At 36.3% G+C, this 25,975-nt stretch overlaps 1 protein-coding gene across 2 annotated transcripts in view; it reads left to right on the top strand.

Annotated features, from left to right (window-relative positions):
• slc49a4 (solute carrier family 49 member 4) overlaps positions 1-25,975 on the top strand; it is an 86,783-nt gene that overhangs the window by 18,772 nt on the left and 42,036 nt on the right. The window contains exons 3-5 of one of the 2 annotated variants that reach the window (XR_012384927.1): positions 1,429-1,697; positions 4,551-5,812; positions 6,209-6,398. Coding sequence is in view for 1 of the 2 variants with exons in the window: in NM_001004597.1 (NP_001004597.1) it covers positions 1,429-1,697; positions 4,551-4,680; positions 16,709-16,817 (508 nt within the window). In the remaining variant the exon portion in view is untranslated. 2 annotated transcript variants of the gene reach the window in all.

Consider the following 25,975-nt stretch of genomic DNA (forward strand, 5'->3'; position numbering starts at 1 on the left):
AATTTTGATACATTGCTTGTGATACTTTACACGTTTATGCATGTAAACAAATCTAAAACAGAGACTGGCTGTACCAAAGACATTTTATACATGGAGACTGTGCTGACAGTTCGGAGCAGCTGACCGAAGCGGACCATGAGGCATTTATCTTTCTATTATAATGTCTACACACACACACACACACACACACACACACACTAAACAGCAGCAGGGAGATGTGTGACAGTAACTGAATCTAGCATAGGGGATTTCAACTGTCCACCACATTCTGTCTTTAGTTTATGCTCAGTATTTGTCATAAAGTTATCTGTGGCTCAAGTGACCACATTCTGTATTTAGCTTTTCTCTTGTATGGTGGCTCTGATCTGTCAAAACTCCTCTCAAACTGCTTTTTCGGATGCAAAAAATTAAACCCAGTTTGATATTTAAATTATGATTTATTTATATTTTTATGACTGGTGAAAGTTTGTCAATAAAGCGTGTCAGTATGGCAGTGTTGTTAATAGAATGCGTCAATACGATTCAGCCTATCAGTGTGTCAATAGAGGCAGTGTGTCAATACGAATGACAATGTGAGGTTGATTTTTTTTTTTTTATGTGCAAAAATTACAGAAGAAAATTTTGAAATTGGTGTGCAATAACCTTTTACTTTGCTTAATACTGAAGTCTGATAACATGTAATAAAGACTTTAACTATCATGATTGCATACTGAGACTGCATCATTAAACTACGCCTTTGTTTGTTGTGATTATGTGCTTTCTAGTGGTGAAAATTACATATTGTACCTTTAATTGTTATAAGTGCATATTGGTCTCATTTGAAAACTTGGTTTCTCTTTAGCCACACTTGGTACTAAGCTGCTTTTATATTTTAAAAAAAAAATTATTGAAGGATGCTAAATACAGGTGTCAGCTGGATCGAAAATCCTTTGTGGTTAAAAACTTGACCACTACATTTTGGATAGATCACTTTGAAAGTCTAATTGCTCATGTGGTTGAATATTTTTGAACAGCCACAAAAGACCCCTTTGTCTACTGATCAAGCATGATTGTTATGGGTCGTGTTGTTAGAAAGTGCACCAAAACAAGTTAGATCACTTTAACCTTGCATAACTTAATTACCATTGTAAAAAGTTTTTATATTGTTTCTATAACATTATGAAAAACAGAAACCTGAACATTATTAAGTAGAATGCAAACTAGAATAAGCTTGATAATAAAAAATAATGTAAATTAGATAAAGGAATATGAGGTAAATTACCTAATGGTAAATTAGGGATAATGGAATATAATTAATGTCTTCAATCATAATATATAATTTAACATCTTAGCAACTACATAACAACATGTTTCCATTGCAGTGTAAAATATGGTTGTGCTCCTGATACAAATTGGTTTATTCACCTTTTTTTAATTTTAAATCTACAGGATGATTCATGGAGGTCAACTTCTAAATGGTTTAGCTGGTCCTACTGTTATGAGTGCCGCCCCTCTTCTCTCTACTACTTGGTTTGCTCCTGATCAGAGAGCTACAGCCACCGCTATTGCATCACTAATCAGTTACCTGGGATCAGCCTGTGCCTTTCTGATTGGTCCACTGGCCGTCCCTGCACCCAATGACACTGAGAAATTGGGAAACGTCATCTACTGGAACCAAAACCACATAGGAAACAGGATACAGTTTGTTCTTTACACAGGTAAGATGTTGTCTGCTGACAATCCAACAGCAGCATTCATTCTGAATCAATATTGAATTATTTCAAGCATTTGCCATACAGAAAAGCAATCACAAGAAAGCCATCCATGCTAGCTCTCCAAATACCACAATCAAACGTCCTAACGTGGTTTGGGTTCACCCCACTGTAAAGATTTCCTCGCATTGTTCTGCTTAACTGATTCAGAAAATTAAAACATTTTCAAAGAGAGAGAGGGAAATCTTGCCAGTAATAGATTGATACTCTGTTTAAGTTGAAAGATGTTGCCGTTACTTCCATACATACTCGCATACACACACACACACACACACACACACACACACACACACACAGACAAAAAGACATTGATTTGCTGCTTGTTCAGAGGTCATTGGAACACTTGCTGCAACATCAAGATGCATCCACATGCACTAGATTTTCACACACTTAATTAAAGACAAAAACTTGAGATGCAGTGATTTGTCAAGTGTAATAAAACCATTAGAGAAGAATGCTATATTAGTGTATACCATGTGGATGTACAATCTTTAACTTTGCTATGCTTTGAAACTACTGAAGGAGTTCTAATACATGATTTTTGCACAACTAACATTCTGTCAATTGGAGGCACTGCCTTTATACAGTTAAGGTCATTTATTTAAAAAAAAGAAACTCTATAGACTTTCAAATGTAATTCAGTTGATGCTGATTGCTCTCATAATTGTATTTTCACTCCATGAATAGACTTTTTTTAATGTGCTTTCTGACATTTTTTTAGAGTGCAAATGCAGTTGGACCTGGAACTTGTCATTTTGAGACTTTCTGAACATATGCATTCATTATCAGGAGCACAATACAAAACCTGCTTCCCTCAGTCATATAATCATTTGGAGAAGTGATTTCTACTTTGCATTTAAAACGGATTAGATACTCTGACATGCAGATCTGACAGTTTGACAAAATCAACCACCCTTTGATCTGTTTTCTTGTTTTCCTGGTCTGGTATAAAAAAAGTTGGTAATGCGCTCATTTGTTTGTTTTATATTTACTTTCTATTCGTATAGATAAAGGAGACTTTTAAATAGGTCTTCTGATAAAACTTTTTTGGCAAACTTTTTTCATCTTTACTTTAAATATTCAATATATACTTTACAATATTCAATCATTTAATATATTGTGATGATCAACATGCACAATATTGATATTGTAGGCACTTTAAAATACCATGCATATTTATTATTTAAACTTTTTAAGAATATTCACATTGTATTTGCATTGGTTTTCATAATGGCCTACTACTTGAAGAAATGTTGATTGAATATCCTTTAACTCTGTGGTCCTCAACCCCTGAGCTGCGGACCGGTACTTGTCAGTGGATCAATTGATACCGGGTTGCACATGAAATAATTAATTACTTCTGTTTTATTTATTATCTAAGTGTGAATGACAAATTCTATTTTGAAAAATTACTGTTTTAAACACCAAAATTTAACCCACAAGCGAGTAAAATGAGTAAGAAATCGACATCTTTGTACAGTTTGTTTGTGAAGAGGAAAAGGTCCAGTGAAGGACCCATGAACTGCCAAGGAATGGATCCGCAACCCGATTATCGGAAATCAGGTGAATCTTGCATGTCTGTGCAAAAAGAAGGTTGACTGCTGTAAATGATGGCGGGTGTTTGCATATTGCGTCTTTTCCACACACTAGTTTGTTATTTCCAATGGAGGCGCGCAGCTTGTGCGCACGAATTGGGAGCAAGGCATATTTGTATGGACATATGCGATGTGATGCATATTTTGTATGGAATATATACATTTCAGATTACATTTTGTATTGAATATACACATAATCAACCCCCCCAGGTAAAATTGTCAAGTGTTGACTGGTCTCAAGTGACAAAAAGGTTGGGAACCACTGCTTTAACTGTTTATAGGGTTATTGTACAATGTTAAAAAGGATTTAAAAAGTATTTTTTATTATGCCTGTTAAAGTAACTTTTCTTCGCCACTTAGGTCAGTGTTGTAATAATATTGTAAGCTATGATTAAATGGTTTAGTAATTAATAATATTTCACTTTGACTTTAGTTCAATTTAATGTGTTCTTGCTGAATGATAGTATTCATTTCTTTCATAAGATCTTCCTGAACCCAAACTCTTAAACAGGGGTTTATAACTTGTTTTACTTGAGATTAAATGATTCATCTGTGATATAAGATTTTTGTCCCAACCATATGCAATCCAGCTTAATGAATCCATATTTTACAACAGAAATGGCAGATTTATGGAAACCATACTATAGGAATTAAGTAGCTGAATTAAAGTGCTACCTGTTCCTGCAAAAAACTGCACTTATTTTATCATGTGGACGGCACTCGGGAGGACACAAAATTTAATAACTCTGCTGGCAATGTCAGTGTATCCAGTTTGAAATACGGTGTGCCAACAGGTTTTTTTCATGCTTGGCTACAGCAATAATGAACTTGGTCACACTGTCACAAATTCCAGCACTGGATGAGCTCGATGGAAAGCAGGAGGGTTAATGAGCTGATCAGTTGTTTCATTGTGCATTTCCTCCCTCTACAGGATTGCAATAAATCTGCTCGACTCGTGGTTAACTCTAGATTAATGTGAGCCATCTAATGACCGTTAATGATGTTGGTTTGGATACTTCTCTCTCGCTCTCATTAATTTGAATTTAGTATCTGAAAATTGCACTGAAATGCCAGACCCGTTAAGCTCTTTTTCTAATTAACCGAGATAGATTGAGTCTGAATCCGTAAATTCTTTGCGAGATTTGATGTTGACACCAGAGCCTCATGATAAATGTTGTGTGTCTGTTTTTTTGTGATCTTGCAGAGTTTGGGATGATTGCAGCACTTTTCGTGGCTGTGCTGTTCTACTTCCCGTCCAGGCCCCCGATCCCTCCTAGCGTGGCAGCGGCTAGTCAGCGTCTCAGCTACAGGAGCAGCATCTGCAGACTGCTGAGGTATAACAATGCCCTTACTTAGCAGTCTGATCTAACTGTTTTGAAAAGAGAAGAGCTAAAGGCAGGAGGGTTAAGAAGTGGAAATAGTTCACACAAAACGGAAAGTAATTGTTGATCACAGCTGACAAGCACAAAGAAGCTCAGCTGAGAAGCACAAAAGTAAGCCGGATGACTTGAGTGCTGTATTTTAAGTTTTTTAAGCATACGTGAGCTAAGCACTGTATTTTAAGTCTTAAACATACACAGAGAAAGATTTCTGCAAAGATACTGTGGAGTTTATTGATTCTTGAGTGAAACACATCATTCCAGGTTTAAATTCAGAAGCACATACAGTATGAGATCTAAATTCTACAGTACAGTGAGTTATTACTTTAGGCTTGTAAATAGTTGAAACAGATCTATTTAAACCGCAATATTTACAAAAGTGTCTCCAGAATGTGTCTGTAAAGTTTCAGCTCAAAATACCCATCAGATCATTTATCATAGCCTACAGAATCTGCCCATTTTCGTGTCCGAATTCATTGTAGCTGTTTTTGTAGCCCGTGGCATTAAATGCAAATCAGCTGCTTCTCGCTGCCCACCGTTCCTACGTGCGTGTCTGCGTCTCGTCATGCGATACGTCAGATGAACGGCACGGTGACAGAGACAGACTCGGATGAAGCTGTAATACAGCTCAATAGTTAAAAATACCAAATAACTTTAATTCATGTATTTGTGGTAGTTTATTCAAGCCTTTCTGAAACGATGAGTCACACACAAATGCTGTTTGCAGTACACGCACATTAGCATTTACTAACACCATGCAGCTGTGGTGATTATTGTGATTAAGAATTACTTAGCGATTTTACTGCCTTTATTACAAACAGGCTCTGTTTTAAAAACATTATAAGTTTTTAAAAATCAGAGAGAGTTGGAACAGATATTTTAAACCCAGTTTCTTTGCAAAAAAAAAAATTTACACATTTTATTATGCAAATATGATGCCTGTCAATCAATTCGGTGTGTGTGAAAAACCACACTCTTGTGTCATGTTGCAGTGGGCCTCAAAATCACTGGAGTTTGGGTCCCATTTTAACGTCAAGAAATTTTTGAAAAAAGAGACTTGTTGGGTTTATATCACTTCGATATGACAGTGGACACACTATACATTTAAATGCATTTTTTATTTATTAATTTTACCAGGAATTTACCATTGAGATATGCATCTCTTCTATCCGGCCAAAATGACAGCACAAAAAGTTTCAGATACAAAAATACACATACAAAAAATATCACAAATTAAAATTTACACAAAACGTTCAGATGATTTTCCCATGTAAGACGTTAAACGATTTTTAAAAATATTCAGAGATGGAATTGTTTCTAACATAACACTCTGCATTTATTTCCATAATGTTGGGCCAAAGGAGGAAAACACTGTTTCACCAAACTCCGTACACACTCTAGTAACAGTTAAATGTAATTTATAAGAATTTTGTGTACTATAGCTACAAAGATAACATGTTAAAAGGTTACAAACATAAGATAGCAATATACCCAATAATGCCCCAGCGGTGAATAGAAGCATGTGCATTTTTCTCCTTCAGTGCAGGGAAAACCGTCCAACCATTTTGTAAAAAATAAAATAAACATCAAGATGCATTCTTCACAAATCATATTGCAGCATGATGTATACTGTCCAGCATTTTTAATAATAACAAATTTGCATGCCTAGAAAATACATCTCCATAATGTATCACTGAAAGGAAACCACTTTTTATAATTCTTTTTCTTGCTTCGAGAGGAAGGCACTTCTTAATACGAAAAAGAAAACCCAATCTAGGCCTGAGCTTATTTCAATATGAATATTTAAACCCAATCGTTCATTAAGCCATAAGCCCAAATATTTATAACTGTTTACTTTACTTTGTTTCTGCTTCTCCTTTTCTTAAAACATTCTATGCTATTTCAGGCAATCCCTACTTATAAAACACTGAAAACATGGAATGTCCGAAAAATCTTCCATTATTGAGGAAGCTTTGTGTCACAAATGATGGAAAATTCTATTAGGGAAGTAAGATCTCAGGACAAGAGCTACAGACTTTAAAAAGCCTGAATCACAGTAATTGAAAATACATTTATAGCTTGAACATCAGTGTTTCTCATTAGCATTCAAAAAGATGCTTTGCTGGATATATTTACAGTACACTGACACAACAATGGACATCTGTTTTTTTAGGGGTTTTGTAACCATCTCCCTCATCTCTGAACAGCCTCTAAGGTTTTTCTGTTGCTTTTACAAAAGAGAATCTTAATGAACAGGGTCTTGCCATTTCGCCACTCACCATATGCCACGGTTGTCATTTAATACAGATCAAAGACATGATCCTCTCTCTGCAGATTAATTACCCGTCCTTATGATGCCACATGCTGACCATCCTTAATAAATACAACATCTTGATCTGTACATTTAGCTACCCAGTGTTGCCTATTGTGACCACAGTGCCATATTTTTATGCCTCTTGATGTAATGTCGCCCACGATGCTCTGGGCATTTGCAGTATTCACAGATCAGAGGAAGCCATTCCTGCTTTAAATGCATTCTCACATCAACACTAGAGGAATTGGCTGAAATCTGTGGACTGGAAAGGCCTGTTGAGCGTCCACTGTTGTGGAGAGTCTGTAGTTCGACCCCCTCTGAGGAACGCCAGAACTTTCCCACTCACAGAGCTGAAAGCAACGAGAAAAACAATCATGAATGGACGGAGTCACCCCATAGAGACTGTAATGCTGTCTGGAGTCCCACCGATAGGCAGAGTTCCAGTAGCCGTCTCACATTTGTATCTGAATGAGGCGGTGGATTGGTACAGCTCTGTAAAACAGTTAGTCTATGGGGACAGTGCATTGGATACAGAGCGGGGTCGTGTCATCTTGATCTCATTTGAGTTTCAGACTCTGAACTCCCAAGTCCTTGGCTCACCTGGCTTAGTAAAGCTTCAACATAGTTTGAGCTTGATTTGTTCTTTTACAGGAACTATTATCCAGAGTTTGATTACTGTGCTAACAGTGATGAAAGAGTGGTATTAGTATTGATGGACTTGCCATTAAAAATGGTCGCCTCTTGCAAAATCCTCATTTTGGGTTATAAGATCCCAACAGGGCCTGCCAAGGACAAATGGCACTTAGCTGATGATCTTTCTGGCTTGATGGCTCCCCTGAATCTGTCAAAAAAGCAAAGAAAGGCTTTCTCATATCCCATAATCTAAATAAGCTCTTGGTGGGGAAAAAGTGCATAGATATCGATTTTCCTCCAGCCGTGAGGTTAATGAAACGGGTACAGTTTGGAGAAAGGGTTCTCCATCAACGCTTTCTATTTTTTTTTTCGTTTGCCCTCTTCAAGGGCTCTCTACACACTTTGTTTTTCAATAGACTGGTTGTAAATGGTAGAACTTCCTTCACACCCAGTGATTCACACTTGGAGATAATTATGAGTAGCGAGATATGTACATTGAATTTTCTACACATAGCTGCAGGTGCATTTATTTTAGATCTGGTTCATTTGTGAACATAATTCGCACCTTTTCATCCACCTGGTCAAATTCATTAAAATAAAACGCTACTTCTCGTAGCTGCTTTCAGAAATAAATTGTCTCTGGAAAGTAGCTTACATTTTTAGAGTCTCAGCAGATCCACCACAGGAAAGTGCAAGAAGAGTTGGTTTTTGTATTAAAACAATTGATTTCATTAAATTAGGGATGCAGCCATAAGAATTTTTTGGCCGATATCGACAAACGATAACTCTTAAGAGTTGGAGGCCTATAGCAGATAAATATAAATATTTCAAAATGTTATATTTTTATACAGTAACAACAGATTTTATTTTAAAAACTTTAAAAAAAAGTTTGAAATACTCTTATGAATTCAATAGCCTATTCAAAGCTATAAATTTAAAATTGCACAGGGTCCCCGCGGGTCCTTAAAAAGTCTTAAAATGTCTTAAATAAAACTTTCGATTTTTAAGGTCTGAAAATGTCTTAAATTCTGTAATTTTCCATAAGGAGGTCTTAAATTTCATGTGGGATCTTAAATATCATCTCCGACTCGTCTTATGGCGGCAAATCAATGCCAATATAAATCGAGCGCAGCGGTGATGTTTGCGCGTGAGGAGAAGTGAACCGTGAGCAGATTACAGGTCTACACGCGAGAAAATTACAGCTCGCGAGCGCACAGGGGATCTTCACGCGCGCGCTCAACTGATCCAGCGCGAGAAAACAAGTCCCGCGCGTGCACATTATCATCTGTGCGCACGATGTACGCTCTCGCGAGCAAGGTCATGCCTACAGCGCGCGCGCGATCAGTTCTCTCCGCTCGCTCGCTGGTTCTTCTCTGCTCGCGCGAAACAGTTTAGATTTTTGTGAGTCCTAGGGCGGGACTTGGTTTTCTTGTTATCTCTAACGCTATTGGCTACTCTACCTTTCCAGAAGTTAGCCGGGATTGGACGCAGGTAAGCTAGTTTCCCCGTTAAATAAAAATATACAGGATATCTTATCATAATGTCACAGTGTGAAACTAATAGACTTACTTTCTCTGTAATAATAGGTGGAGACTTACTTTCAATAATGAGATATTTTTTGTAATAATTAATCTCATAATAATGCCTATTCTTACCATCATGACCAAGTCATATAATGACATATCAAAATAATGAGATATATTTCTGTAACAAACTTTATTACTTGGGAGAGAAAGAGAGAGTTATACCATGTGGCAAAAGATCTCTCCATTAAACAGAAATTGGGGAAAATATACATGGGCTATTAAATCAGGACGAATAATTCAGACTTTAAATGTGTTTTGAACCATTTGATGAAGTTTAGCACCTACATTTAAACTGAACTCAAACTAAACGTGTTCAAATTTACAAAAATCTTTTTTTTTTCTAAGATTCATTGTCCTTGACTCATTTTCTGTGAAGAACAAGTCAGAATAAATTGGATGGACAATAGTATACAAAATAGGCTATACATGCATGCAGTGCATAAAGTACAAAGGTTTATAGTAAATATATTGCCATTAGTCTGTTATTCCACTATACAGTTAAAGTCAGAATTATTAGCCCGCCTGAATTAATAGCCCCCTGTTTATTTTTATCCTAATTTTTATTTAACGGAGAGAAGGTTTTTTTTCAACACATTTCTAAACATTATAGTTTTAATAACTCATTTCTAATAACTGATTTATTTTATCTTTGCCATGATGACAGTAAATAATATTAGACTAGATATTCTTCAAGACACTTCTATACAGCTTAAAGTGACATTTAAAGGCTTAACTAGGTTAACTAGGCAGGGTAATTGGGCAAGTTATTGTATAACGATGGTTTGTTCTGTAGACTTTCGAAAAAAATAAATAGGTTAAAGAGAGTAATAATATGGACCTTAAAATGGGTTTTAAAAAATTAAAACAGCTTTTATTCTTGCCTAAATAAAACAAGAAAAAAGTGGGCTACTAATTTTGACTTCAACTGCATATGTGACCTTTAAGATGTGGGCCTGTCGTATAGAAAGTAGTATTTGTATGCCTCTGAAGTGGAATGATGTAATGGATAGTGAGTAAAGCCAAACGAAGACTGTAGAAATTAAATTGTTGCTCAATAGGTGGCGATAAAAAACCCATCTGAATGTCTGTCACTGTATTTTTTATGTTTAATTGGGCTAATCATTTTTGATTGAAGTCTTTATATGCAGGTTATTCAATCATTAACTAAAAATGAGATTGAAAAATATATATAATATATATAGATATATATATTTTACACTGATCTATATTACAAACAATGTTAACAATTATCTATAAAGATAAATTAATTATAATTATCTATAAAGATCTAAAACGCAAATAAACTCTTCTGAAGACAATATTTCCTAGAAAGATCATCCCCAAGTGTAATAATGAGCACTGCTGTTGTGGTTAATAATGAAGTAAAATACAACAAACCAGACAAGTGCTGCACGGACAAATCAAATGGGTTCAGAAAGTCATGTTACAAGAATGCAAGTCATTATTTTGGATATTATTTGACTGTTTCTCGAGATTGAATCCTTATAAAGTTCATAAAGTTCTCAGAAAGTTTCTTATGATTATGACTTGCAAATTGTATATATATTTAACGGCATGATCTTTTAACTTGCGTCCAATCCCGGCTAACTTCCGGAAAGGCACAGTAGCCAATAGCATTAGAGATAACAAGTAAACCAAGTCAACCAAGTAATCTGCTCACGGTTCACTTCTCCTCGCGCGCAAACATCACCGCTGCGCTCGATTTATATTGCCATTGATTTGCCGCCATAGATTTGCCGCCATACTTCACCACATCATTCTGTGTTCACACTGAACATTTTCCTGTTTTTTTTTTTAGGTAAAGTCTTAAATTTTCATTTTAGAGGACTTAAAAAGGTCTTAAAAGGTCTTAAATTTTCTGTTAAAAAATGTGCAGATACCCTGTTGCAAGGTGATTATATAGACCTTAATTCATGATTTTACATGAATCAGCTTGCCAAAAATAAATTATTTCCTTTTTCTTCACATAGAAAATTAACATGCTACTGGACTGTTGCACAAAAATAAGTTCAAGAATTCCCACTTAGATATGCTTGGCATTTATAGCAGGTTTGGCATGCTGCCCCGGGAGAGAACCCTGAGCTCGGAGATATTTGAGCCCAGGGCTTCCGCCTGGTCTAGAAGCATATCAGGGGATCCGAGATCAGGTAAGTCTCGATCGCTCCCCCTTAGAAGGGGAGAAAAGGGAGGAGATGGGGTGGAAGGGGGGATTCTTCCAAAAAGAAGATAGAGCAATAGATTATTAAAAATTGGATTATTACTGATTATTACTGATTACGGATGAGTGGCCAGCAGTGCACAATCATATCACATGCTCCTCTCGAAATTAGTTTGTGAAACTTCACGTAATAGGTTAAATTACAAAATGTAATTTAATTAACAAATTAAACAAAATTAACAAATTTAATTAAACAAATAAAATGAATATTTTCTAAGTAAAATGAAAGAACTAAGAACTGAAACCAGCTCATGTGTTTTTGGAAAAAAAAAATAATGTTACTGTAATGTACATATGTACAAACATGTAATGTCTGAAAGTTTTCACAGGTTCAGCGCCACAGTACAAACGAAAAGCTAAATACCGATAGTATGTTATACTGTAGGAATCTGAACACATGTAGGTGCTGCTTGTCAATCATAGAATGCTTCTATGTTCCATGTTCTCTTGCGGGAAAAATTATCGATGAAAGATTTATGATAAACCAATGTGAGTTCGAGACTTTAACTGCAGGCGCTGTGTAATGTGCGTGTACACGAACACAAAGTCAGTTTGTCTTCAAGTCAGATGAACACCTGAGCATTGAGCACAGATGACTTTATGACAAACACAGTGCATGTGGACAGAATGTGGCAGGGGGTTGAGAACCCCTATGCTGGATTCAGTAACTGGTTCACCTCTCCCCTACTGATGTGATGGCTCTGACGACTCACTAGTCATTGTATGTGCGTAGTAATAGCAATCACTTGCACTCGTTATAATCATTATAAATATGCCAATCAAACTGAGTACAATCTTACACCAACAACAAATGGTAGGCAACGTGTTAGGAACAAATAATCATGTTAGATTACAAACAACCCAATGAGCATGTGTGCATTGCTGCTATTATGTTTACACATGTAATATTTTGCCTGAGGTGATTTAAACCAAAATACACAATAGCTATGTTTCCATCCAAAAATGCGAATAAACTTTATGCGCAAAACTGGATTATCGCATAAAAGTTGTGCGAATGAAGCAGCGTTTCCATCCAACGAGTCAAAGCGAACAAAATCGTCACTTCCTGATTAACTGTCCCCAACAGTAAAAACTGCATTTGCTGCAGTAGGAGAAGCTGCATCAATCTTTTCTAAATGAATGTGCCTCAGAAAACGCGCGCAGTGGCGTTTGAAGGTGTCAGATGCGGAGCACAGGGGCTCTTGATTCTGGAGGGCATTAATAATATAATAACATTAATACTGAAATGGTAAGGCATTTTATAATGACCAAAACAACATTTCAGATGTTTTATAATGTGCTCAGCCTGACGTTTTGTCCATTCACACACATTTTAAGCATCACATGATCTCTTTTAACAAAATCACATGACCTTTTTTAATGCGTATGCTGGAGTTTGTGCGGTAAAAGTGTTTCCATCGCAGTTTATGCGCATCGAATAAAAAGTTTATCCTATCCAGTTAGGCGCAAACGTTTTTTATGCGCATTTTCTAAATTTATGCGCATCATGGCGTTTCCATCAACTGGTTTTTTAAACAAGGTGGATGGAAACATAGCTAGTGACACTCTATCAAAAATATCTACAATAAGGAACATGGTTATTACTTTGTTATTAACGCACAGCAACACCACACAAAAAAAGACTTTGAAGGAGTAAATGTGAGGAAAGCTCCGTTATAGTGCACTGGACAAGTTTGACCAACGCATGCACGAGGCAGGCAGTTCTCTACTATTATGTAATCTATCTGCTTAAAGATATCGGCCTAATTTTGATATTGGATCGATAATGATAACATTTAAAATAGCATTCATTGGCTATAACGATATGGCTGTTGATATATAATGCGTCCCTATATTAATGAATTATTATTAATGTAGATTTAAGAATCTTTAAATGGAATCGATATAGAAATGTCATTTGAGAAATGCTAATAAAAAAACAGTTTTGGTCAGCAATTTCTTCCCTTCAAAATCTTAAATTCCTAATACCAAGATTGCCTTGTGGAATAAAACATGCTAATATACCTTGTTGAATAATAAAAAAAAAAACAATGTTAATGAATGCCCTGGTGTTAAAAATGGCCACATTTTGCAAAATCTTCATTTTGCATCCCTACAGAGTCAGCAAAGGACAAATGACACTCGGCTAATGATCCTTCCAACTTGATGGCTCCCCCAAATTTAGGACAAGACAAGGGCAGTGCAATCAAACTTTCTTTTCTTCAATCAAACCAAGTGCGAAAACAGCCTTAACCAGCCAAATACTAAGAATTAAACTGCAGTAAATTCCACACAGCGCACCGCTTCGAAAGATAAACAAAGCGTCTTTGGAGGGCCCTCGTGATTGGTTTCAGATGCTCTCCTTTTTATTGAGGAAACGTTTCCTCTCGGGTAAGTCTGGGAGACGCTGTTTGGGACACTTGAGGGAAAATAGGTAGAGGAGCGAGTGAGCAGGGCGGGTGATTGTAATTGGGTTGGGAGTGATTGGAGGTCTGCCAGAAGGCGCGCATAAAGGCTGATTCCACAAAGGGATTTTCGACCTGCTTCAGTCTTGACTACAGCAATCCTGCGACTGGATGGATGCTCATAAAAATGCTAATGCATGAAGAGAAAGCATCCCTCATTGCAAGGGATTTTTGTATCAGGGCAGGATTACCACAAAATTGACAGTAGACTAAACCATGCACTGTGCTTGTATTAATGCTGGCATTAATGCTTGTATCCACAGTTGTTGCTTGGCTTGAAGAAGGATTTGTTAACAAATAATACCTGTTAGTGAATCTCATAGATAATGTGATTACAGGGGAAAAGTATTTCAGCTGTGCCCTAAAGAAATTTGATTTATTAAAAACACCTCAGTGTTGTTGTTATGCATAGCTTTGTCCGGTGGGTCAGTTAGATTTAATTAGATGTTTAAAACAATTGCTTCTTGGCTAAACTCTTCATCTCAAGGTCTGTATTTTCTGTCAGCATTCTCAGTGACACATTTTTCCAGTTGCTACAGGAGCTGAATAAATAAAAATGACCCCTAACTTCTAGTTTTTAGTCAAAACATTGTCATGCCTTATTCATTAATTCACTCATTGTTACCCATAATAACATGGCATTTGGATTAGCATTTAATTTTCAACTTCACCAGTATATTTCTGTCATTTTTGTGCAAAGGAAAGTTGTATTGTTGTGACCAATGTTTAGGGGTAATGGATTGCAAGTAAAATGAGTTACATAATCAGATCACTTTTTGTAAAATAAATGATAAGGTAACACAATAGGGCTGTATGATATTGGAAAAAACAGATATTGCGATTATTTTATTTTTATTAATAATCACTGTGCCAAAAAAACTTTTTCTACTTTCTTTTGTCTCTTTTCTAATCTAAAAATTAAAAAAAAAATCTAAGAGCATGTAGAAAAATATTGTTTGGTTTTCAACTTCAGAGCAAATAAGGCACAATTTTTAATAAAACAAGCTAAATATTCTGCCAGTGGGGTAAGTAAAATATTCTTGTTTTTACTTTGAAATAGGGCTGCACGATATTGAAAAAATGTAACATTGCAATATTTTTTTATTTCACAATTTCACCAGATGACTTAATATCTCTATTTAGAAATAGTTTATAATGTTAGATCTTTAAATGTTAGAAACAATCTTTAAAATTTTGGGGTCCACATTTTCATTGTTGTCTGTGCTATTTGCTGTGCATTTCTATATTTGCATGTGTCGTGAGTATTTTCATGCATATGTTTAATCGGAGATTGATCAACTAATGTTTACTATTTGCATCTTCATGAAATCTAATCAACAATCTATAAACTTTTTGGTGTCCCCCTGACACATTTTTGATGTGGTATATGCTATTTGCAGTGCATTGTGTTTTGAGTATCTATCCTGAGTCTAACAGTGTTCAAGTACAGAAACTGAATGCTGAAAATAATTTACTAAAATTAATCAAAGTTAAGGTCAAAAATGGTACAATTCCTTATACCTGAATGCTTTTAAAACCATTATACAAGCACCGGCATTAAAAACGCATGCAAATGATAAATTGTAATGCAAACTAAACATTCCATATACTTGTGCTGTGACTATTGTGAATGATCACATTGCGATATCAATGCGGTAGCCATATATTGTGCAGCCCTTGAAATGTAGATATTTGGATTAGAAACGAGACATTTATGCAATTCTGTATAAATGATGTAATTAAATATAAATCTGTAGCTCTTGGTCAACTATAATCCAGACTCAACATTGTATAATTTATGATGTGACTATTGTGGTTACACACATTGCAATATCAGTGCTGAAACGATATACTGTGCAGCCTTAATAGCACATTACTGTTTACATGAAAATACTGCATATTGAGTTACTTTTTCAAGTAGGTAACACCAGTTACTTCCAGATCTGTAGTTCTTTTGTCCGAGTGTTATGAAAAATTGTATGTTTCAGTGCTGTTTAGGATGTTTAAACGTGTTGTTTACTGTATGTGAGGGATTCACTATCGCTTAAAATAGATAAAAACTGTAAAACGCTAACTCAATGTTAAATAACGCAACTTTAATTGAACTATTGAATCCCATTTTAATCACCAGTGTTTTGAGCAAACCATATACTATTAAGCAAATATGATTTTAGATGAACGCCCACAAAAGTAACATAACTCATTGCTTTCAGTAAAAAGTAATGAACACTCATTGCTTTCAGTAAAAAGTAATGAACTAATGCAAGCATGTAGTTTTTTAATTTAAAGTAGAAAAATGTTAGTGCAACACTGCTTTTGAGCCCTTGTTTATTTGATGATGTGCAATCAGATTTTGGATGTGGAATCAAAATCCATGTAACACAAAGCACTGCTTCAGGGCATGTCTTTATCCTAACATTATACGTGCCTGATATCTGCTTCTGCTATCAGTTCTATGTTTTTTCTGTATTCAGTAGACTTTTATCTCTCTGTCACTGGGCTGCAAGCTAGGATAAATGTTTGGTGACAGGCTGGAAGGTACTAGGAGGAAAGTTTACAATCTTTGACTCCGTGTGAGATGTGCGAGCTTTGATGTTCAGCTTCATGACACCTTGAAAGATCTGTTGCTCTTTCAAAAATGGCTGTCGTGTGCAGTCAAAGTGCAGCCTAGCACCTTAAAGTGCTTTGATAGTGTTCTGGTGCTAAAATGTCTCATCAGTTTTCATCTTTGCTTTTGCTTTTTCAGCAACATGCGTTTCCTGATGATAGCACTCGCCTACTCCGTGCCCACAGGGGTTGCTGCCGGCTGGGCCGGTGTGTTGGACATGATTTTAACACCTGCTAAAGTCAGCCAGGTAAGACATTCTCCATGCTGTGCCCATTTGGAGGAAACATTATAAGTAGCTAAAAAACTAGTAATCCAAATATAGACATAGCTGCAAATTCTGTCTGTCTGTCTGTCTGTCTGTCATCTATCTATCTATCTATCTATCTATCTATCTATCTATCTATCTATCTATCTATCTATCTATCTATCTATCTATCTATCTGTCTATCTGTCTATCTGTCTATCTGTCTGTCTGTCTGTCTGTCTGTCTGTCTGTCTGTCTGTCTGTCTGTCTGTCTGTCTGTCGTTCTGTCTGTCGTTCTGTCTGTCGTTCTGTCTGTCTGTCTGTCGTTCTGTCTGTCTGTCTGTCTGTCTGTCTGTCTGTTGTTCTATCCATCTATCCATCTATCTATCTATCTATCTATCTATCTATCTATCTATCTATCTATCTATCTATCTATCTATCTATCTATCTATCTATCTATCTATCTATCTATCTATCTATCTATCTATCTATCTATCTATCTATCTATCTATCTATCTATCTGTCTGTCTGTCTGTCTGTCTGTCGTTCTATCTATCTATCTATCTATCTATCTATCTATCTATCTATCTATCTATCTATCTGTCTATCTGTCTATCTGTCTGTCTGTCTGTCTGTCTGTCTGTCTGTCTGTCTGTCTGTCATCTATCTATCTATATCTGTCTATCTATCTATCTATCTATCTATCTATCTATCTATCTATCTATCTGTCTGTCTGTCTGTCTGTCTGTCTGTCTGTCTGTCTGTCGTTCTATCTATCTGTCTGTCTGTCTGTCTGTCTGTCGTTCTATCTATCTATCCATCTATCTATCTATCTATCTATCTATCTATCTATCTATCTATCTATCTATCTATCTATCTATCTATCTATCTATCTATCTATCTGTCTGTCTGTCTGTCTGTCTGTCTGTCTGTCTGTCTGTCTGTCTGTCTGTCTGTCTGTCTGTCGTTCTATCTATCTATCTATCTATCTATCTATCTATCTATCTATCTATCTATCTATCTATCTGTCTGTCTGTCTGTCTGTCTGTCTGTCTGTCTGTCTGTCTGTCTGTCTGTCTGTCTGTCTGGCGTTCTATCTATCTATCTATCTATCTATCTGTCTGTCTGTCTGTCTGTCTGGCGTTCTATCTATCTATCTATCTATCTGTCTGTCTGTCTGTCTGTCTGTCTGTTAATCCAAATGCAGACATACCTGCAAATGTTGTACTCTGTTTTTTTTTATATGTTGTGTCTGAAGAGTTGCATTTATCATATCTGCAAATCATTTGCACCTTTTGTGAGTTTAATTATGATCAAAATGAAAAGTAATTTCACTGGATTAAATGGTTATTGACTCATAATTAACCCCGGGAGTACAAACACACTCACACAGACTATTGACTGAAAACTCTGATCAAAAAAGCTGTTTGCCTTTCTATAGCATCTCATTAAAAAATTGGCAGGCCTGAATGGATGGACTTTGAACTTCAAAACAAGCTGTTAAAAACATCTAATTATAGTTTTGAAAATCCAGAGCTATCCAGGCGAAGATGGCCCTCTCCATCCGTCCGCTCTCCAAACAGAGCTCATCAGAATCTAATCAAACATACATGCTCAAGACGCTTTTATTTGCATACTCACAAAAGTACTTCATCTTTGATGGGCCAACCACAGCTTAATGAGATGAGCTCTCCACCTCAGAGTTTCTGATTCTCCCCTGCCTCCTCATATTTGCATTTGAAATGTGAGATTTACGGGCCAAAGCAATCACTAACATTCTAGGCCCATCTGAATGATGGGCTTGCGGAGACAAAGATGATGTTTTCAGGTCTTGTAGTTTCTCTTCCAGATAAACTCAGTGATCTCTGAACTAGTATCTGAAAGAAACCCATGCAAGCCGAAGATAGAGGTTTTTCTTTTTCAACAATATGTATCTGCTGCCAAAGCCATTGTAAAACTAATTTGAAATTTCCGGCTTCTCATTCAAGTCCCGGTTTATCAATTGAAAGTATACGCTGGAAGCATTTCCTTCTCCCAATTTATTTTTTCACTATTGTTGAGAAGATTTTTTTTCCCTAGTCATTTAAATTTGGTTGAGGGGAAATAAGTGTTATCAGACTGAAATTATATATAGATTTTCAGAAGTGACATTGTTAAGAAAACCTGACTTGCTCACAATGCTGCAGTACTGTGTGTATTGATATTCCTCAAACGTTCAGGTTAGGATTTGTTCCTAGTTCCAAGCATAAAACTTTTAATTCAAACCTGACCGCTTTGAAAACCTGGCATTAAAAACTAAATTAAGAATTACTGTTGCATTCAGTCACTTCACTGGCAAAGCTTTACAGTAAGTTTGCATATATTCTTAGGCAGAAGCTAAAGGAATAGTTCACCTAAAATGACAATTAATTTACTCACTCTTTGTATATTAGTTTTGTTTTGTCAAACACAGTCAGAGTTTCATGCTGTATAATGGTTTTGGATAGTGGCTTTTATTTTGAAGCTTTTGCTGTGTTCACACCAAATGTGAATGTGCAAATAAATCACTCTAGTTGTGCATAAATAGACGTGTGAACTTTTTGAATTTACTTGCTTTATTCACAAGTCAAATTCGCTTCACAACAGATGCAGATTTTCATCATGGGCAGGGGCTTCTGTCTACCCGGTGACTAGCTTCATTGCTAAATGGCTAACATAGATTTAATTGAGAGAAAAGCTGTGGTTATGTGATTTGGGAATGCTGAAAAACAGCGTAGAATTATTTGGGGCCATATCTGAGTGTTCTAGATCAGGGGTGCCCAAACTCGATCTTGGAGGGCCGGTGTTCTGGAGGTTTTAGCTCCATCCTTGCAGCTATGTTGAGGAACGTTGTTTCTAGAAAGCCTAGTAAGAGCTTGATTAGCTGGCATAGGTGTGTCTGATTGGGGTTGGAACTAAACTTTGCTGGACACCGGCCCTCTAGGACTGAGTTTAAACACCCCTGCTCAAGATACTTTCAGAGGTGCACCCAGACACCAACAACAGGCACTATGTCATAAACGCTCTACAACAAGAACCAACCTATGATTGGTTAACAAGGTGCAAATGTGTGCTGAAGTTCAGGGGTCTCATGTATGAAGACTTGCGTGGAAATCATACTAAAACATTGCGTACGCACAAAGCTGTAAATGTGCGTACGCAGAAAAAGATTCAGATGTATGAAACACTGCGTACGCCGAATCTCACGCATATTCTTTTGTACATCTGAATGAACGTGAAACTGAGCGCAACATACACGAGCACAAAACCCCTCCCTGCCTCCTCCCCCATATGAATATGCAAATGACTCTACTTTGGCAAAACCCAACGAAAAAGAAATGGCAAAAGCAAGCAAGAAGAGAAACTTTGAACAGAATGTGAATTGAAGGTGCTCCTTTCGGAGGTAGACCGGAGAAAAGGGGTGTTATTTGCAAGTTTGTTCTCCGGAATTAACAACAAAAGAAAAAAATTGAGTGGTTAGAGTTTAGCTGATGCGGTTAACACAGTTGGGTCTGGACATCGCACTGAGTGAATTAAAAAAGAAATAGTGTGATTTATAGGTGTAAAATGTTAACAGTCTCAGTGGCGCAGCTCGTAAGACGCATGACAACATGTTTTGACACGTTCGAGCATGAACCCGGTTCGAATCCAGCGTCTGGTGAACTCTTTCTTCTTTTTTCCCCCACTACATATCAGATTTTGCCAACTATGTATCACGAGAAAAACAAGTAGGAGTCATTAATAAGTTTGTGCATATTTTATTTGCACATTTATTGAATGGAAATGTTTCCGATTCACGCATGCAAATTCATCTTCAGATAGTGTCTTTATAGCAATGTGCGTGCAGTAGATAGCTCAGATTACATTGGAAAAACAGGCGACCGCTGCAAATTGCGCTTTAATGTTTAGCTGGTCAACTGTATGGTATGGAAACCTTATATACCTGCTAGATGAACCCGTCTCATACAGCTGCCATTGCAAGGCTCAGACACTTTGTAGAGAGCAATTTAACACAACTGCCTCTAGGAGTCGCCAATGGAAATAAAACAGACAAGCACAAAAAGTGTGCGTACGCCAGCCATAAAGCTGGCGTAGAGCTGCGCACATTCCCACGTTCAGTTCATTGTTAGTAAATCCAAACGTGAGCGATTCTGAGCGTGAAACCTGGCGTACGCAAAGTTTTTGTGCGTACGCAGCATTGATACATGAGGCCCCAGATGTTTCAACTCAAGCTCAACTCGTAAAACGCTCAACTCGTAAAACGATCAACTCGCAAAAATGCATCATTTGCTCCACCTTATTCACTAGAAACGCACCACAGTGTTTCTATTCACATCTTTGCATTGACAATTACACTGTAAATCACTTGCGCTTGACGCTTCATTACATTGATAAACAATTACATTGAAAATATCCATCCATCCATTCATTCTATCTACCCTTCTATCCATCCTATCTACCTTTCTATCTATCCATCTACCCTTACATCCATCCATCTACCCTTCTATCTATCCTATCTACTGTTTTATCCATCCATCGACTGTCTGTCTGTCTGTCTGTCTATCTATCCTATAAAATCACATTGATCCACATTTTAAGGAAGTATGGATTTATAACTTTATAATAATTTATGTGCGTTTAGGCTTCAAAATAAAAGTCACTATCCAACACTATTGTGCAGCATTATGCAACAGACTGTGTTCGACTGTGTGACATTTTTGTAAACTTCTAGACATATACCTTGCTATCCATCCAAGTCAAAAGAGAAATCATTCAATGGAAAGCATCTGGTCGGGGTGTGAAAACTTAATTTGCAAATGAGAAAGTTTAAGTTTTGAAGTTTTCTATTTTAATCGGTGTCAGAAGTCATTCACAACAAATACGTTTCCACGTTTGCACTCAGTAATTTGTGAGGGGAGCCCTGAGGCAGTAAGCATGTAGAGCTGTACAACAATAATTAGCATCGTTTAAGTGTATGGTCCTCCGCTGCATTAATCAGTCTTGTCTAATTGCTTCATTAATGGTGAATGGCCATTAAGCCTGCGCACAATGACTGTGCACTGATTAGGCAGACACCTCTTGCCCTTGGAAAGTCATCATCAATGGGAAGGTGCTTAGCCAGGTTTGAGAAACATTAAGAATGACTGTTTTATCAGAGCTGCCACAGACTGCTCAGAGCGAAGGCTGGCTTTTGTGTGTGTGTGTGCGTGTGTGTGTGCGTGTGTTTGTGTGTGTGTGTAACTCTTTCGCCCTGATTAAAACTATAGAGGAGATTTAAAACCCATTTCACTGAGTGATGGCATGCTTTTTTTGCCTGTAAGGCTTTCATTGTAAATGTGTTAGTGAGTGAGGAGTATCAAACAAGGTGGTCTAGAATACCTGAAGAAATCATTTGCATTTCCAGAGTTATGAGATTTTATATGTACATCTATATGTTTGTGTGTCTGTCTGTTGTTTTATTTATCTATCGTTCTATCTATCATTCTATCTTACTGTCTACCATTCTATCTATCATTCCATCTTTCTTTCATTGTGTCTTTTTATCGTTCTATCTTTCCTTCTTTCCAAGTTTCCTTCGTTCTGTCTTTCTATCGTTTTATCTTTCTTTCATTTTCCTAAATTTTATCTTTCGTTTTATCGGTCTATCGTTTCATATTTTGTTTGATTTTTCTATCTTTTTATTTTTCTATTGTTTTACTTTTCGTTTGTGTATCTTTCATTTGATCTTTCTTTCGTTTGATCTGTCTTACATTTTACCTTTCTTTTATTCTTTCATTTGATCTGTCTTTCGTTTACCTTTCATTTGATCTTTCTTTTGTTTTACCTTTGGTTTGATCTGTTTTTTGTTCGACATTTTGTTTGATCTTTCGTTTGATCTTTTTTTCATTCTATCGTTCTTTTAATCTTTCATTGTCTTTCTATTTTTCTATCTTTTGTTGTGTCTTTCTATCATTCTATCTTTTTTGTTATGTCTTTCTATCGTTCTATCTTTCTTTCATAGTGTTTTTTATTGTTCTATCTTTCGTGGTCTTTTTTTATTGTTCTATCTTTCTTTCGTTGTGTCTTTCTATAGTTCTATCTTTTTGTTGTCTTTCTATCATTCTATCTTTCTTTCATTGTCTTTTTTATCACTATCTTTATTTCATTTTGTCTTTCTATCATTCTATCTTTTTTATTGTGTCTTTCTATCGTTCTGTCTTTTTTCGTTGTCTTTCTATCATTCTATCTTTTTTTATTTTTATCTTTCTTTGGTTAATATTTTGTTTTATCTCTTTATCAATTACTTTTTCATTTTTATCTTTCTTTCGTTTTGTTTCCATTATTTTATCTTTTGTTTTATCTATCTTTCATTCTCTTTTGTTTTGTCTTTCTTTTGTTCTTTCTTTCATTATATCCTTCAATCTATTTCTCTATCTGTTATAATTAAGCTAATTAAGCATGATTGCAAAATGACAGGAATTTTTATTCTTGTATTTTTATTATTGTTTAATATTAGTTTCAACAACTAAAATATTTCTAAAGATATTCATAGAAAATTTGTTTGGATTTATGAGCACAACATTGTTTTTTATATTCAATGAATCTTCCATTTTAAACTAATGTTTTTTAGATTCAGTGTTAGCAAAAAAAATTAATTCATTCATTTTTCTTCGGCTTAGTCCCTTTATTTATGAGGGTTTGCCACAGTGGAATGAACCACTGACTTATTCAGCATATGGTTTTTGCTCAGTGAATGCCCTTTTAGTAGCAACCCAGTAGTGGAAAACATCCATTCACACACATACACTCATACATTATGGCCAATTTAGTTTATTCAATTCACCTGTAGCGCATGTCTTTGGATTTTGGGGGAAACTAGAGCACCCGTAGGAAACCCTTGCGAATACGGGGAGAACATGCATACTACACACGGAAATTGAACTGGACCAGCCGAGACTCAAACCATCTACCTTCTTGCTACGAGGCAACAGTGCTAACCACTGAGCCACTGTGTCGCCCCGTTTCCACAAAAATATCAAATCGTTTTATTTCTGATCAAATCACTTCCAAATTAGAGATTCTTTAGAGGTTAAAGGAGTTTAAAAGCTCAAAGCATATTTGCTAATGCATTACAGGAAAAGAAATTAATTTGAAATAATGCTTTGGACAGACATGAGTTACACGTTTTGCCAAAAGAAATAGCATAGGGCATGATACCTCTTTCATCTGCTGGGTAAAATAGGAGCATTACAGCAGCAGATATAAATAACAGAATGGAAATGGCAATTAATACATCCAGGGGCGTCTGAACCAGGAGGCCAAATCTCTCTACCACCCCTCTAAACTTTTAGCACACATCCCCATCGGCTCATATTAAATTATGTAGTCTGCCTCTGCTGGCTTGCATTAAAACTGCATAATATATGACATTCTGATGTATGCTATGATTCACTGTAGTTTTAGCACTTCAAATTTATTTCAAATAGATAAATTTGTAGAACACCTCTGCAGTAGCACGTTTCATCAGTACATGCATCCTTAGATCTTATAAATTACCAAAGCAGTAATGTTTACTGCTGGTTAGCAGTGGTGAAAACTAGTAACTAAAGTAACTGTACTTGAATATATCTACTTTTTGAGTATAAAACCTTGTCCTCACCACATTCCACAATAAACATTTTTACATTTTTAATTTTTTTTAAGTTATTTTGAACTGGAGAAAGGCTTCACGGTGGTGCAGTAGGTAGCATGATCTCCTCTGTAAGAAGGTCTTGGTTTGAGCCACGGCTGGGTTTGTTGGCATTTTTGTGTAGAGTTTGCATCTCCCCGTGTTCGCGTGTATTTCCTCCCGGTGCTCCAGTTTCACCCACAGTCCAAAGACATGCGGTACAGGTGAATTGAATTGGTGAGCCCAGATTAATAAAGGCACTAAGCCGAAAAAAAATGAATGAATGAACTGGATAATTCAATTCAGTTTTATTTATAAAGCAGTTTAAAACAACACAGTTGACCAAAGTGCTGACAATAAGAGTAAAACAAAGCGTAGCACATACTTTAAAATACAAATAAACAAACATAAAAATGTCAACATCTCACGCTGTGCTAAAAGCCAAATCAAACAAGTGGATTTAATGAAGAGATATTAAAACAGTAATGGAAGAGGCTTGTCTAATATACAACGGCAACTCATTCCATGGTTTTAGTGCAGCCACAGCAAAAGCCTGATCCCCTCTGAGCTTTCGACTTGTCCTTGGCGCACTTAGGAGGAGCTGGTCGGCTGACCTAAGCGAACGAGAAGGTGTGAGGACAGAGAAGCTCAGAGAGGTAAAGGGGTGCAGCACTATTCAGACACTTAAAAACAAATAAAAGGAATTTAAAATGGATCCCAAAATGCACCGGCAGCCAGTGAAGAGAAGAAAAAACTGTGGTGATGTGCTCGTATTTTCAGTCGAGAAATAAAAGACTGACTCACCCCAAAATAAAGGGCATTGCTTTAGTTCAAGCGGGAGGTTATAAAGGCATGGATTATGGTTTCAAAGTGCATGTGTGATAAAACGTGCTTAATTTTGGCCTGTTGCATTTAGTGAAAGAAGCTAGAGTGAACAACAGACCGAATCTGGCTTTCAAGCTTTAGTTCAGGATCCATTTTAAAACCCGGTTCACAATCTCTGGCTCACAGAAAGTTTCAAGATTATTCAGGCTTACAGAATGAGCTACGTTGGAGCTGGGTCCAAACACTATCACTTCAATCCTAGAATCATTAAAATGGAGAAAATTCAGTGTCATCCAAAATTCCTTTAATGTCATTTATACAGGAATTTGACAGTCATCAGCATAACTGTGAAAGGAGATGCCATGTCTCCTGAGAATTGATCAGAGTGGAAGTAGATATAAAGAGAACAATATATCGTTAAATAAATCATTGCTCACTCAGAGACATGATTGTGTTGTCTTGTTCATTAATGAGCTGAATCTTTTATTTTAAAGCTGTAAATAATTGGTCATGTTTGATTTTTCTCACAGCTGTAGCTCATGATATATATTCATCTTATTCTTCAATGCAGAAGTGCGCTCGTTTGTAAGTGCGCAAACTTCCTATTTAGTTGTCTGTGGGGAAAAATGACTAGGAATAATAATTGGCAGAAAAAAAAAGTCAAATAGGG

Source organism: Danio rerio, chromosome 9 (assembly GCF_049306965.1).
Source record: "Danio rerio strain Tuebingen ecotype United States chromosome 9, GRCz12tu, whole genome shotgun sequence".
NCBI classification, from domain to species: domain Eukaryota; kingdom Metazoa; phylum Chordata; class Actinopteri; order Cypriniformes; family Danionidae; genus Danio; species Danio rerio.